Source organism: Colossoma macropomum, unplaced genomic scaffold (genome assembly GCF_904425465.1).
Source record: "Colossoma macropomum unplaced genomic scaffold, Colossoma_macropomum, whole genome shotgun sequence".
Classification (NCBI taxonomy): Eukaryota; Metazoa; Chordata; class Actinopteri; order Characiformes; family Serrasalmidae; genus Colossoma; species Colossoma macropomum.
In genome coordinates, this window is record NW_023494785.1 from 40,220,445 (window position 1) to 40,233,466 (window position 13,022).

At 41.1% G+C, this 13,022-nt stretch overlaps 1 protein-coding gene across 1 annotated transcript; it reads left to right on the forward strand.

Moving 5' to 3' along the window:
- The first annotated feature begins 3,364 nt into the window (after positions 1-3,364).
- On the forward strand, positions 3,365-11,687 carry tubb5 (tubulin, beta 5). The gene is made up of 4 exons (XM_036594717.1): positions 3,365-3,494; positions 7,915-8,023; positions 8,688-8,798; positions 9,006-11,687. Exons 1-4 carry the CDS (start codon positions 3,438-3,440, stop codon positions 10,061-10,063), a joined length of 1,335 nt encoding a protein of 444 aa, XP_036450610.1. The 5' UTR covers positions 3,365-3,437; the 3' UTR covers positions 10,064-11,687.
- The last annotated feature ends 1,335 nt before the right edge of the window (positions 11,688-13,022 follow it).

Sequence of the window (13,022 nt, forward strand, 5' to 3'; positions counted from 1 at the left end):
ATATTTTCTTTACAGTGGTGGTGATAGGAACCAAAAGTGTCTACAACGCAGAGACGGACATTTTATTTGCTATTCAAAACCATGATTGAGCGTGCAAGTGAGTTTTTACATGTAATCTTGATGATGGTAAAAGTCATAAATCTGACAAAATATCCGTATTCATAACCACTTCATGTAGTAGCAGAAAGTGAGAGAGCTTTTAGACACATCAAACGCTTCAAACGTCTGGTTCCTATCACCACCGCTGTGAAGAATTTTGACTCAGTAAGTTTCACTTGTGGCTGGATGCAATCAAATCCTCACAGCCATGTTCCAATATCTAGCGTAAAGCCTTTCCAGAACCTGTTACTGCAGCAATGGTGAGGAAAGTCCCTGTTAATAAACTCTTTATTTCAGAAATGTTTGATGGCCAGGTGTCTACACCATTTTAATAACATACATATAGTGTCTTTTAATATTATGATTAGTCAGGATCTCAGTGAGCTCTGCTAAAGCCTGAGTAGACTGATAAATCAACGCGATGATCAGTTATTAATCTCAGTGTTACTGAGCTCTGCTAAAGCCTGAGTAGACTGATAAATCAACGCGATGATCAGTTATTAATCTCAGTGTTACTGAGCTCTGCTAAAGCCTGAGTAGACTGATAAATCAGTGTGATCAGTTATTAATCTCAGTGTTACTGAGCTCTGCTAAAGCCTGAGTAGACTGATAAATCACTGTGATGATCAGTTATTAATCTCAGTGTTACTGAGCTCTGCTAAAGCCTGAGTAGACTGATAAATCAATGCGATGATCAGTTATTAATCTCAGTGTTACTGAGCTCTGCTAAAGCCTGAGTAGACTGATAAATCAATATCAGTAATGGACATGTTTCTGGGTGATAAATTGAACATCGGTGTTGTGAGAGAGAAAAAAAAGTTTTTGGAATTTTATTTAATGATAAGCAAATTTTTCATAAAATATATTAAAATAATAACTAATGAAGAAAACTACCAACCAGTAGTAGCGAGAAACAGTGTGAATCAAATAAAAAAAAGTTTTTCCATTGTACCTGACCAGGACACACTATAAATGTATTTTAAATGGACTCTAAACACATCACTTTTGTACAGATTTGGGCAAAATACTTTGAAAATGTCATGATGGCTGAGTGCAGAATACACTGTCCTAATGTATTCAGTAATGTATTCCATTACAATACATAAAAAGTAATGTATTCAGAATACATATTGATAAAACAGGTGGGGAAAACTCTGCTGTTGTAATTCTTATTTATTCCACACTTTTCCGTGCTGTAAGTGGTTCTTCTGTTGATATGTTTAACTAAAAATTCACTTATTTAAACGAAGTTGCAAAATTCATAAAATTATTTTGGCTCTCATTTCCCGCTAAAGTCCACTGCTGTTTCAATAGTCCCAGTGCTGCTCCCACAATCCCTCTGCCACCTCATGGACTAATTCACCATATTACAGCGATTTTGCAAATTTGACTATAAAAGTGTGGAGCTGTGTGATTTTTAGGTAATGATATGTAAGACTGAGATTAATAACGGATCACATTGATTTATCAGTCTACTCAGGCTTTAGCAGAGCTCAGTAACACTGAGATTAATAATTGATCATCATATTGATTTATCAGTCTACTCAGGCTTTATCAGAGCTCAGTAACACTGAGATTAATAATTGATCATCATATTGATTTATCAGTCTACTCAGGCTTTATCAGAGCTCAGTAACACTGAGATTAATAATTGATCATCATATTGATTTATCAGTCTACTCAGGCTTTAGCAGAGCTCAGTAACACTGAGATTAATAACTGATCATCACATTGATTTATCAGTCTACTCAGGCTTTAGCAGAGCTCAGTAACACTGAGATTAATAATTGATCATCATATTGATTTATCAGTCTACTCAGGCTTTAGCAGAGCTCAGTAACACTGAGATTAATAATTGATCATCATATTGATTTATCAGTCTACTCAGGCTTTAGCAGAGCTCAGTAACACTGAGATTAATAACTGATCATCACTTTGATTTAACAGGCTACTACATCTTTAGTAGGACCTTCAGTGCCTGTAAAGAAGCTGTTTTTCAAGTTCTTCTTTAGAGTAAGTGTTTACACACTATGGGCTGATTTGAAATAGTTATTAACAAGCATTGATGGTGTTTCTCTTAAAGATGGTTATATATTTTTTTAAATGTAGTGGGTAAGTATTCTAAAAGTATTCTGAATACTGCTTTTACAAAATATACAGAATACAGATACTTAATTTTTGTATTCTGAATATGTATTCCCAATACTTGTATTCCATTACATCCCAACCCTGCTTTTGTATTCAGCATTCAGCAATGATTACACTTTTAACATTATTTTGATTTTGCTCACCCCCTGTATATATATATATATATATATATATATATATATATATATATATATATATATATATATATATATATATATATGGTCTTCAGTGGTGAGGACCCCCTTGGACCCTCACAGAGCAGGTACTATTTGGGTGGTGGAACATTCTTAGCACTGCAGTGACACTGATGTGGTGGTGGTGTGTTAGTGTGTGTTGGACTGGCACGAGTGGATCAGACACAGCAGTGCTGCTGGAGTTTTTGAACACTGTGTCCACTCACTGTCCACTCTATTAGACACTCCTACCTTGTCAGTCCACCTTGTAGATGTAAAGTCAGAGACGATAGCTCATCTGCTGCTGCACAGTTTGTGCTGGTCATCCTCTAGTCCTTCATCAGTGGTCACAGGACGCTGCCCACAGGACACTGTTGGCTGGATATTTTTGGTTGGTGGACTTTTCTCAGTCCAGCAGTGACACTGAGGTGTTTAAAAACTCCAGCAGCACTGCTGTGTCTGATCCACTCAGACCAGCACAACACACACTAACACACCACCACCATGTCAGTGTTACTGCAGTGCTGAGAATGATCCACCACCCAAATAGTACCTGCTCTGTGAGGGTCCATGGGTGTCCTGACCACTGAAGAACAGGGTAAAAGGGGGCTAACAAAGTATGCAGAGAAACAGATGGACTACAGTCTGTAACTAGAACTACAAAGTGCACCTATATAGTAAGTGGAGCTGATAAAATGGACAATGAGCGTAGAAACAAGGAGGTGGTCATAATGTTATGCCTGATCTGTGTATATATATATATATATATATATATATATATGTTTGTGTGTTTTCTGGATTAAATTATCAGCTCGGATGGCCCAAAGCCCCGCCCCCATTGTCTCACTCAGACCAATCAAATCGTTCCACCGCCTGCTGGCCACGCCCCCTCGCTGTCCGAGCCTCGTTCTGGAGTGAGTCCAGGATTATAAAGCCTTTGTCCAGCCACATTCACTCCAGCGGAGCCACGCCGTTAGACTTGTACCCGGAGAAGACTGCAGCACTTCAGCGTTCATCATGAGAGAGATTGTCCACATCCAGGCCGGTCAGTGCGGTAACCAGATCGGTGCCAAGGTAAGAGAAGCTCTGATTTTTCCTTGGAAAAAAATGAGAAAATGAAATAAACATTCTCATAATTCAGCCTGGAGTGGGTTTAAGACACAACAATGAAACCTCCATATCAGAGGAGTGGCCTGCTACCCTTACTAACGGTGCTGACCATTATTTAGATAATAAATTAATAAAATAAGAATATTAAGGAACGTGAATTGCTCATTGTATTACTACTAAACCCTCTTAACACATACATATGTGCATAAATAAATGTAAAATGCATTATATGCAACAAGGCTTAAGATGTTTTCCTATTACCCATCTTGTTGTTCGAATTTTCCCGTTCCACCTTAAACGGTGCAGCAGTTACATATTGGCGCCTGAGGCGCCAGACTGTAACAGTTGCCCCATTTAAGGTGGAACGGAAAAATTCGAATAAAGAAGCTGAATTAAGAAGCTAAAGGCCTCATAAATGATCAACATGTAGGTCAGTCTGTGCCTTCGTTTTATGTTTCATTGATTTGCTGGTAGGCGACCATAGCTCTTCTCTGGCTAGCACGAATCCAAAATCATTAATATCGCCTATTCATTCATTCAATTCCTTCATTAAATTTGCCTAAAAATGACTTAATTTGTCATTTATTGACGTGAAACAACCTGATATGTACTTTCTATCCGTCTCCCAACAAAATGGTCGCGGTCGTGATTCCTTTCTTTCCTTTTTCTTTCATTCTCCATCTTTTTCTTGCCGGCTAACGGGCGTGGCGTGTGCGAATTTCACGTTCCACCTTAAGCCGCGCACAGTTCCATCCAGTCGCCTGCACGAGCGCCCAATGCAACGCTGCGCTGTTTAAGGTGGAACGGACAATTCGAACAAGAAGCCGACCTAGCTAAGCTATACAGCTGTCAGGGAAAAAAAAATACATATTTGTGGGATAAAAAATGATGCTGTTTTTAATCTACAGCCTATATATGTCGATTTTCCCCCTAATTCGACGTTTTCAATCGATATTTGGTGCAGCTGTCCTCTCCGTTCAGATGAATGAGGGTGGGAAGGGTGGGGCGAGAGGATCTCTGACAAAGAAAACTATTTCTCCCTGCATGAATCTCAGCCAGTTGTCTTAAGCAGATGATCTCTTTGTCCTTATGAATATTTAAATCAAACATTCCTTTGTTTAATATGTGCATATTCTTTTTTTTTATAGATTTGTTGCCATTATTCATATCTTTTCATTATTCAGGACTGTAAAATGTCAGTCTATGGCAAATCACAGCCTATGATAAGAGGATCTACCTTCTAATCTGCTATTAACCCCCTTATTACTTGTACTAAAACATAAATGGCAGCGGTCCCGTACGGAAATCTGATGTATGGTCATATATGCACATATATCATAAAGTATATCTTAAAATACACATTGCATACATATACGTATCAATTAGTATCAAATATTGGACATATCTGCATAATATATGGATCATATATAGCTATATATGTCTGATACATTGTCGAATACATCCCAGTTATAACTGTCACTGTGTTAACTGGTTGCTTTTACATATTAAATTATTTCAATTTGTCAGAGAAAAAAACTAATTTATTTCAAGTTTAAATGATTTTTATTGCACAGCTTACATGGACATGTTTTTAAAGTTTAATAAATTAAGCCATTATAGTCATTTCTTCATTCGGACGTATGTGGAAGAAACAAAGAAGATGCATTAAAACCTTAGAAGCTGGCATGCGTGTGTAATATATGTTGTCTATATATGAATAGGTGTTACACATACGTTTGTATATGTTGACGTATGGCTGAAATATATTTGAAAAAGGCCAATTTCACATAAGTTGGCATATATATGTGACGTATATGTGACTCATATAAGCTGGATATAAGGGAAATCCATATATGCTAATATAAGTCACTTTTTTGAAATCCATACGTTGCCATACATCAGATATTCTTATGGGATGGGCAGTTTTAATGCTGAGGTAGTCGTCCACGGCTTCAGCATCTTGAAGGTTGTCACCGTTTTGAAAAAAAGGGCTTCAGTTAATGAAAGCTCTGGGTTTAAGTCATTATTAAGATAATGACCGTAGTGCGTTCGGTGTGGGCGTACTTTGACTGCACAGTCATTGTCTCGAACCCAGCTAGGCTCTGGGTGGGGAGGGGTGGGCTCCAGCAGATGGAAGATGTGGACTTACTAATGGGTCTCCCAGCTGCTTCTTCTGCCAGCCTGTGGTTTCCAAACCAGATTTCCAGATTTAGTCTGGATTGCAAGGGAGGATGACATGGAATTCCTGCCTGCTTAGCAATGCAGTCTTGCCCAGCCATGGCACTGATTAGGGCCGCAGAATATATCCTTTGTTAACCGCTATCGCGATGCAAACATCATCTGTGGAACGTTCCCTGTTGATAACCTTATTACCATGAGGGGGTGCATGAATAATAATCATACCAGTACTGCCAGATAATTGCTTTTAAAAACATAGTTGCTGGGCTGTGATACTAAAATATCTGCATTTTATTCATTTTACTCTTTTTACGTCCCTAAAAAAAGAAAACTTTACTCTTTAATCTTAAGCCAGGTAGATTTAGTCCCAATTTCTATGCTTTATAAACATTGATGTATCAACATTAGCAGATGCGTACATGAAAAAATATCAGATTTCTGTATCGGCCCACAATTTCTGTATCGGTGCAGCCCTAATTACCATATAATTGCCATCTGGGCTGGCTGCAGTGCTTACACCATCAAGCTAACAGGACATATCATCCAGTTCAGTGTGCCTAACCGAGTCCATAGTGGAGAAGAGGGTCCGTCATATTTTGTGGTAACTGTTTTTCTCATTGTGGATTTCCATGAGTGGCGTGTATGGTGACCAAGCGGAAATCTAAGTCGGTTATATAAGGTTTAATTGATGGGTCTGATGGCAGTAAGGGTTTTGCTCGCATGGTTTGATGGACGCGATGGGAGTTGTCCACTGCCACTCAGCACTTCCCTGCTTGTTTGTCCTCATTCTTTCAAAGCAATTACTCCCCCTATACCTTGAGATCCATCTTCCATTGCCATCCCTTCCTCATTTCGCTCTCTCTCTCTCTCTCTCTCTCTCTCTCTCTCTCTCTCTTTACTCTCACTGTCTTTCAGATTGAGGTCATTTAGGCAGTTGGGCGGATTGCATATACCTCCATATGTTTCTTTTTGTTCCATATTAAATCCATATTAGTAATAATCTCCAAACACAAGATACACGAATATAGCAGCATGATATATCGGCTGATGTATTGTTTTTGATGTATATCGCTGTTGTCGGAAGAAAACTTTGTATCTCCATTTTTGACATTTTTCAGTTTTTGACATAATTTGAAAATACCTGTTACCCTTTACATTCTACGCAAAGTTCATGATGAATGGACTAAAAGAAATGCCTCAAAATGACCAGGAAAAAATTCTGGTTCCATTGACTTACATTGAGAGTAAGGTAGGTTTTTTCCCTCTCCTGTAAAATTACCATTTTGGAGATACAAGGTTTGTATGGAAAATGTAATAAGGATTGAGATTGGAATTACGGATGATAATTACAACCGATGACCTGTTTAGACCTTAGATTTACTGTACTGTGCAAAAGTCCTTTATTTAATTTCCAGTTAAAACAGAAAGTACAGTTTATTCCTTAAGGAGATAATCTGCTTGAATAAGGAGGGGAAATTGTGAGAAAAATAGATGGAAAAACAGCAGTTTCCAAAATTGGGGTTCAAAAAATGATACAGATACAGACCTGGTAGACCAGTAAAACCGTCCCCATCAGATAAACCGTACTTAAAGTACAAACACGCTTCAGTTTGGAAAAATCCACAGGTGTTTCTGTCCATCCTTTCATGTGTAGCTGTCAAGAACCCTTACTGAGAAAAGGAAATAGACAAAAAAGAAGAACGTCTGCAAGTCAAACAAAGAAGCTCCTGGTATTCTCAGAACAATGGGACTGTCCGCCCCAGAGTCCAGACCTCAGCACCATGTGTTTCAGATTACTTGGATCATGAGAAGCAGTAAATGTGACCAACTTCTAAGACTGAATTTCTTCTGCAGTCCTACTCATATTGGTATCAGCCACAGGTTATTGGAATCATTTTCAGCCCATATATGTCCACGCCTAATATTAGCCGTCAGTCAGACACACAAACAGACTGTGGGGCAGTCGAGTTCGAATGAATAGTCGGTCAGTGAATAAAAAGCAGGTTTGGGGTTACTGGTATCGGAATTTGAATGGTGACATAATGTCCTGTTATTCCCTCTATTTTTCCACCCTGTCTCTCTCAACAGAAGCACCTCATGACCAGCGATTGTCCCTTTAAAGTTATTTTTTACTGCAGAAGGGTTGAATGAGTGCTGTTGTCTAATTGAAAGAATGAGTTTTATTGTGGACTGATCTGTTTTACAGTTCTGGGAGGTGATCAGTGATGAACATGGCATCGACCCAACAGGCACCTACCATGGAGACAGCGACCTGCAGCTGGACAGAATCAGTGTCTACTATAATGAGGCTACAGGTACCACCCTAGAACACATATACATGCACGTAGGCTAGAGATGTACTCACATATTCAAAATGCATCGTATAATGTGCTGCATTGACATAGCTTAGTTAAGGTTACAAAGCAATTAGGCATTGTAAGATAATAAAGTAAGTGTGACTTACTGATGTTTATGTTCAAAACGATAGACACATTCATGTCCAGTGTTAAAACCTTTTAAATGTCCAGGATCCAACATTTATAATAAGATAGTAGTAATAATAATAAGAAGAATTATTTGCAGCATTTCTTTTGATAACTTCATAGGGGGCTATAAATTGATTTTAAAAGGGTACTATAACTTTATAGGAGAGAGAAAAACTTTCTTAACCCCTGTTAATGCAGCTTTCAAGGTCATTTCGGACCTTTCCTGACGATCAATTCGTCATGAAATATTCACAGAATTCAAAGGCAGCTGCCGTAAAGGGAAAAAGTTACATTCTTTTGACAGCGTCAGTATGTTTTAAATGAATTATGATACTCCCCAGTAGAGGCATAAACACAAGCTCAGTGCAGCCAAATAAGACGCTTCTTCTAATTCATTAGGAGACATCATGAGACTCGTTTTTCTCTGGAATGTGTGCTGTTCTGAGCTGGTGTGTTCTCTTTTCCTTCTGCTTTCTCTCTCTCTGTAATGGAGGAGGTAAATACGTGCCTAGAGCTATTCTAGTGGACCTGGAACCCGGCACCATGGACTCTGTCCGCTCCGGCCCCTTCGGACAGATCTTCAGACCCGACAACTTTGTGTTTGGTGAGTCGTGGGAAGAGGGCAGTTGCTTGCAAAAGCCTATCCGCTACTACTTGTCGTTTTTAGTGGTACCATTCAGTTGGTCATGTCTAGATCAAATAATATGATGGTGAGAGACACTGTAAGGGTGGCAGGTCTCTAAATGCAGTACCTGGCATTTACCGAATGGATGACCTCATTCTATAATGTTTTCTTCACATTTCGCTTCAGGTCAGAGCGGTGCTGGTAATAACTGGGCTAAAGGCCACTACACAGAGGGAGCGGAGCTGGTAGACTCGGTGCTGGACGTAGTGCGTAAGGAGTCTGAAAGCTGCGACTGCCTGCAGGGCTTCCAGCTCACGCACTCACTGGGTGGTGGCACCGGGTCCGGCATGGGCACCCTGCTTATCAGCAAGATCCGCGAAGAATATCCCGACCGCATCATGAACACCTTCAGCGTGGTGCCTTCGCCCAAAGTGTCCGATACAGTGGTGGAGCCCTATAACGCCACCCTGTCCGTCCACCAGCTGGTAGAGAACACAGATGAAACCTACTGCATCGACAACGAAGCCCTGTACGACATCTGCTTCCGCACTCTCAAGCTAACCACACCCACTTACGGTGACCTCAACCACCTTGTTTCTGCCACGATGAGCGGCGTCACCACTTGCCTTCGCTTCCCAGGCCAGCTGAATGCTGACTTGCGCAAATTAGCCGTCAACATGGTACCCTTCCCTCGTCTCCACTTCTTTATGCCTGGTTTTGCCCCTCTGACCAGCAGGGGGAGCCAACAGTATCGTGCCCTGACCGTGCCCGAGCTTACCCAGCAAGTATTTGACGCCAAAAACATGATGGCGGCCTGTGATCCACGCCATGGCCGCTACCTGACGGTGGCCGCCGTCTTCCGTGGCCGCATGTCCATGAAGGAGGTGGATGAGCAGATGCTCAACGTCCAGAACAAGAACAGCAGCTACTTTGTGGAATGGATCCCCAACAACGTCAAGACGGCCGTCTGCGACATCCCACCCCGCGGCCTGAAGATGGCAGTCACCTTCATTGGCAACAGCACAGCCATCCAGGAGCTGTTCAAGCGCATCTCCGAGCAGTTCACCGCCATGTTCCGCCGCAAGGCCTTCTTGCACTGGTACACAGGCGAAGGCATGGATGAGATGGAGTTCACCGAGGCCGAGAGCAACATGAACGACCTGGTGTCCGAGTACCAGCAGTACCAGGATGCCACGGCTGAGGAGGAGGGCGAGTTTGAGGAGGAGGCGGAGGAGAATGCTTAAAAAGGAGAGGAGGATGGAGAAGGCGAGGGGCGTGGGAGCAGGATTTGGAAAGTAGTGCAGGGGTGTCAATGTCAGGTTAGGGATGGGACGATCTAGTATCTCAAAAAGATCACAGTATCTCAGTTTCGATATTCTCTCGGTATTGTTAAAATATACCAAAAAATTGTAAAAAGCACTAACATACTCGGAAATAATTTCATCACAGATAGACTTCTCATATTTCTTTATACCAACTATAACACAATCAAACAATGAACTACCACCACCATGCTTTTCACAAACTAGTAAGCACTTTGCTGGAAGACACTAACTGTACATGGTTATCGGAATTAAAGTTTGCGGTTTTCATTGAACCTGGTAACCGGTCCCATCCCTAACTCAAATCCTGGAGGCCCACAGCATTGCAGAGGTTAGTGGCTTCTTTTTCTAACGATAGATAGAATGGTAAACCCTGCCGTGTTGTTGCCCACTAGGACCTTCATTTGACACCCCTGGAGTAGTGGTAATGTAAGGAGGAGGAAAATGTAGCAAAGCACATACGGAACCCCACCGTAAGTGTTTGATGAAGTAGACGTTAGCACTAGACAAACGGGGCCAAAAACAACCAGAGGAATCCTGAACGAATGTTCTTGAACACAGAATGAAAAAAAAAAATCAAACGAAAGGACTCAACACTAGATAGCTTTTCATTTCCATTTTCGTTTGTCTTCTTTACTGATGTCCTCATTTCCTCCCGGATCAAAAGAGAGGTCTAGTTTCTGGTACACAGATTAAGAATCGTCCTAGATTTGTCCTAATGGAGAACGGTCATCCAAAACTAGGCTTGATCTGTGTCATGGAAACCAGCCATATAGTTTCAGCCAGTCGGATCACTGCCCCAAGGGCAGAGAGCGGTTGGTTTGGACAGACTAGATACAATCAGATGAATGAACAGATGATTGACAAATGGGGGGAAATGTTCCATGTGAAGGACATGAGTGTTCAAAGCCATTACTTTAGTTTTTCATTCCTTTTTGTTACAGTATTTGCTTGCTTTACTTTATAGACAGTCATGGAAATGTGAACCCTCTCCCTGTAGAGCAGATACAAGAATGATTGTAGAAGTTTGTATTCCTCCTAGCCGTGAGCATTGCACTACGATGGGACGACTTTGCAGAAAGACGCCATTTCAACACGTCCTCCTTCACTGAGGATTACAGTATTAAGTCAAATGGTTTACAAGGTATTGAAGGCTTTTATGGAAAGGTTGAGGGAAAGACCGGACTGTAGGAAAGTGTTCAGTCTTCCTACCTGGACGCCAACCAACGTCTGTAGGAGGAAGACATAGACCGGTATTAGTGAAACTGGAACTCATAATGGTTCATGTGGGAAAAAAACTGGAAGACTGGTTTTAGAAGGTTCAGAAGAATGTCGCTGCAAATTTGAGCGCGGAACCCGTGGAAACTTGGAACTTGCGTCCTGTATCTGAGCCCAAAGCTTTTTAAAGGTTGTTTTTACATGTTTATGTTTATCTTTTATCATTAAGTGTTAGGAATGTCCTTGCATTTTTTACAATTTCCTATTGGGAAAACAAAAACCTGAGCCTCTGGACAAAAAAATCAATAAAATGAAATTGAAACTTTAACTCTTCACTGTGTTTTTTTTCCCCCCCACATAAAATTAATACAAGCCAACATTTCAGACCTTGGGTAAGTGAATCTACAGTGAATTTGAAAGTTCAGACCATGCGTTCAACATGGTGGTGGTATGAGAGAAGACTGATTGAGGAAGGGGGGAGAACTCTGAGCACTTGGGCTGGAGTTCTGGGCAGCTTCTGCCTGTAGCTAGAAGGCCCTTTGTAGTTGTAGCAGGACTGATGAAGGACTGAGGAACTGAGAAGATGGGGTGGCGGTGGGGATCATGAACGCTTCATCAAGGGAACAGAAGGTGAGGATGTGAATTTATAGGGCGTTAGATTGGAAGAAAGAGGGGTTTCAGGCGTGTTCCTCCCACCAAACTTCAGTTATAACTGTTTAACAAAAAGTGACAATTAAGTGAATTGAGAAAAGGTTAAAACGGGCCTAAAACTAGCATTTAATGTTTTTTTTCATGTTACGTTATATTCCGTTAGCGCAGCACTGCATCCCTCAGCCTCATCAGTTTGGCAGAACTCACAATTTTGTATCCTTTTTGTGTTCTCATTCATTGTCACTACAGTAACATTTGCATTGCACAAAATACAACATACAACCATTGGGAACAACCCCAACACAGCAATTAGTAAACTGATATAAAGCCTATTAAATACAGACGTGATGTTTGGCTTCTTAGAAGTAGCATTAGCTCTCTGGCTATCTTCTGCATTTGCCATAGTGGGGGAATAAAAGCATTTCAAACTGCCTGCCCTCAAGCACTCGCATGACTATTGTGGCGCTGCTGTAGGAGGCCAATAGGTGTGTGTTTACAACAGGTGTAGTAATGGTTACATAAAGTCTTACCTTGGCTGCAGTGCACCTTTAAGCGGAGAAAGCCAAATTTAAAATACTAACCAAATTAAAACTGACATGAAAGGAACAGTTATGTGAAAAACCTCATTTGCACAGTTTAGCGCAAATGTAGTCGATCAGTCAAGACATGTTTGGTGTCTGTAGTTTGCTTGATTCGTTTTTTTGTGCTGGAGCTACGAGGCTGATATTCATCTTCTAAGCCACTTATCCTCCTCGGTCACAGGGGGTGCTGGAGCCTATCCCAGCACTCACTGGGCGGAAGGCAGGAAACACCCTGGACAGGTTGCCAGTCCATCGCAGGGCAGACATAAAGACACATACATTCACTAGACTGTGGAGAACATGCAAATTCCACACAGAAAGGACCCTGGTTACCCAGCCGGGGAGTTGAACCCAGCAGTGCAGCTAAGTGTTAAAAGATTTACCCCACCTATTCACATCAATCTGCCACCTCAAACTGTGTCAGGTTGTTA

Coding starts and splice junctions, on each gene's coding strand:
- tubb5 (XM_036594717.1), top strand. CDS start 3,438: ATGAGAGAGATTGTCCACATCCAGGCCGGTCAGTGCGGTAACCAGATC. Junction 3,495..7,914: donor GTAACCAGATCGGTGCCAAG/GTAAGAGAAGCT, acceptor TCTGTTTTACAG/TTCTGGGAGGTGATCAGTGA. Junction 8,799..9,005: donor ACCCGACAACTTTGTGTTTG/GTGAGTCGTGGG, acceptor ATTTCGCTTCAG/GTCAGAGCGGTGCTGGTAAT.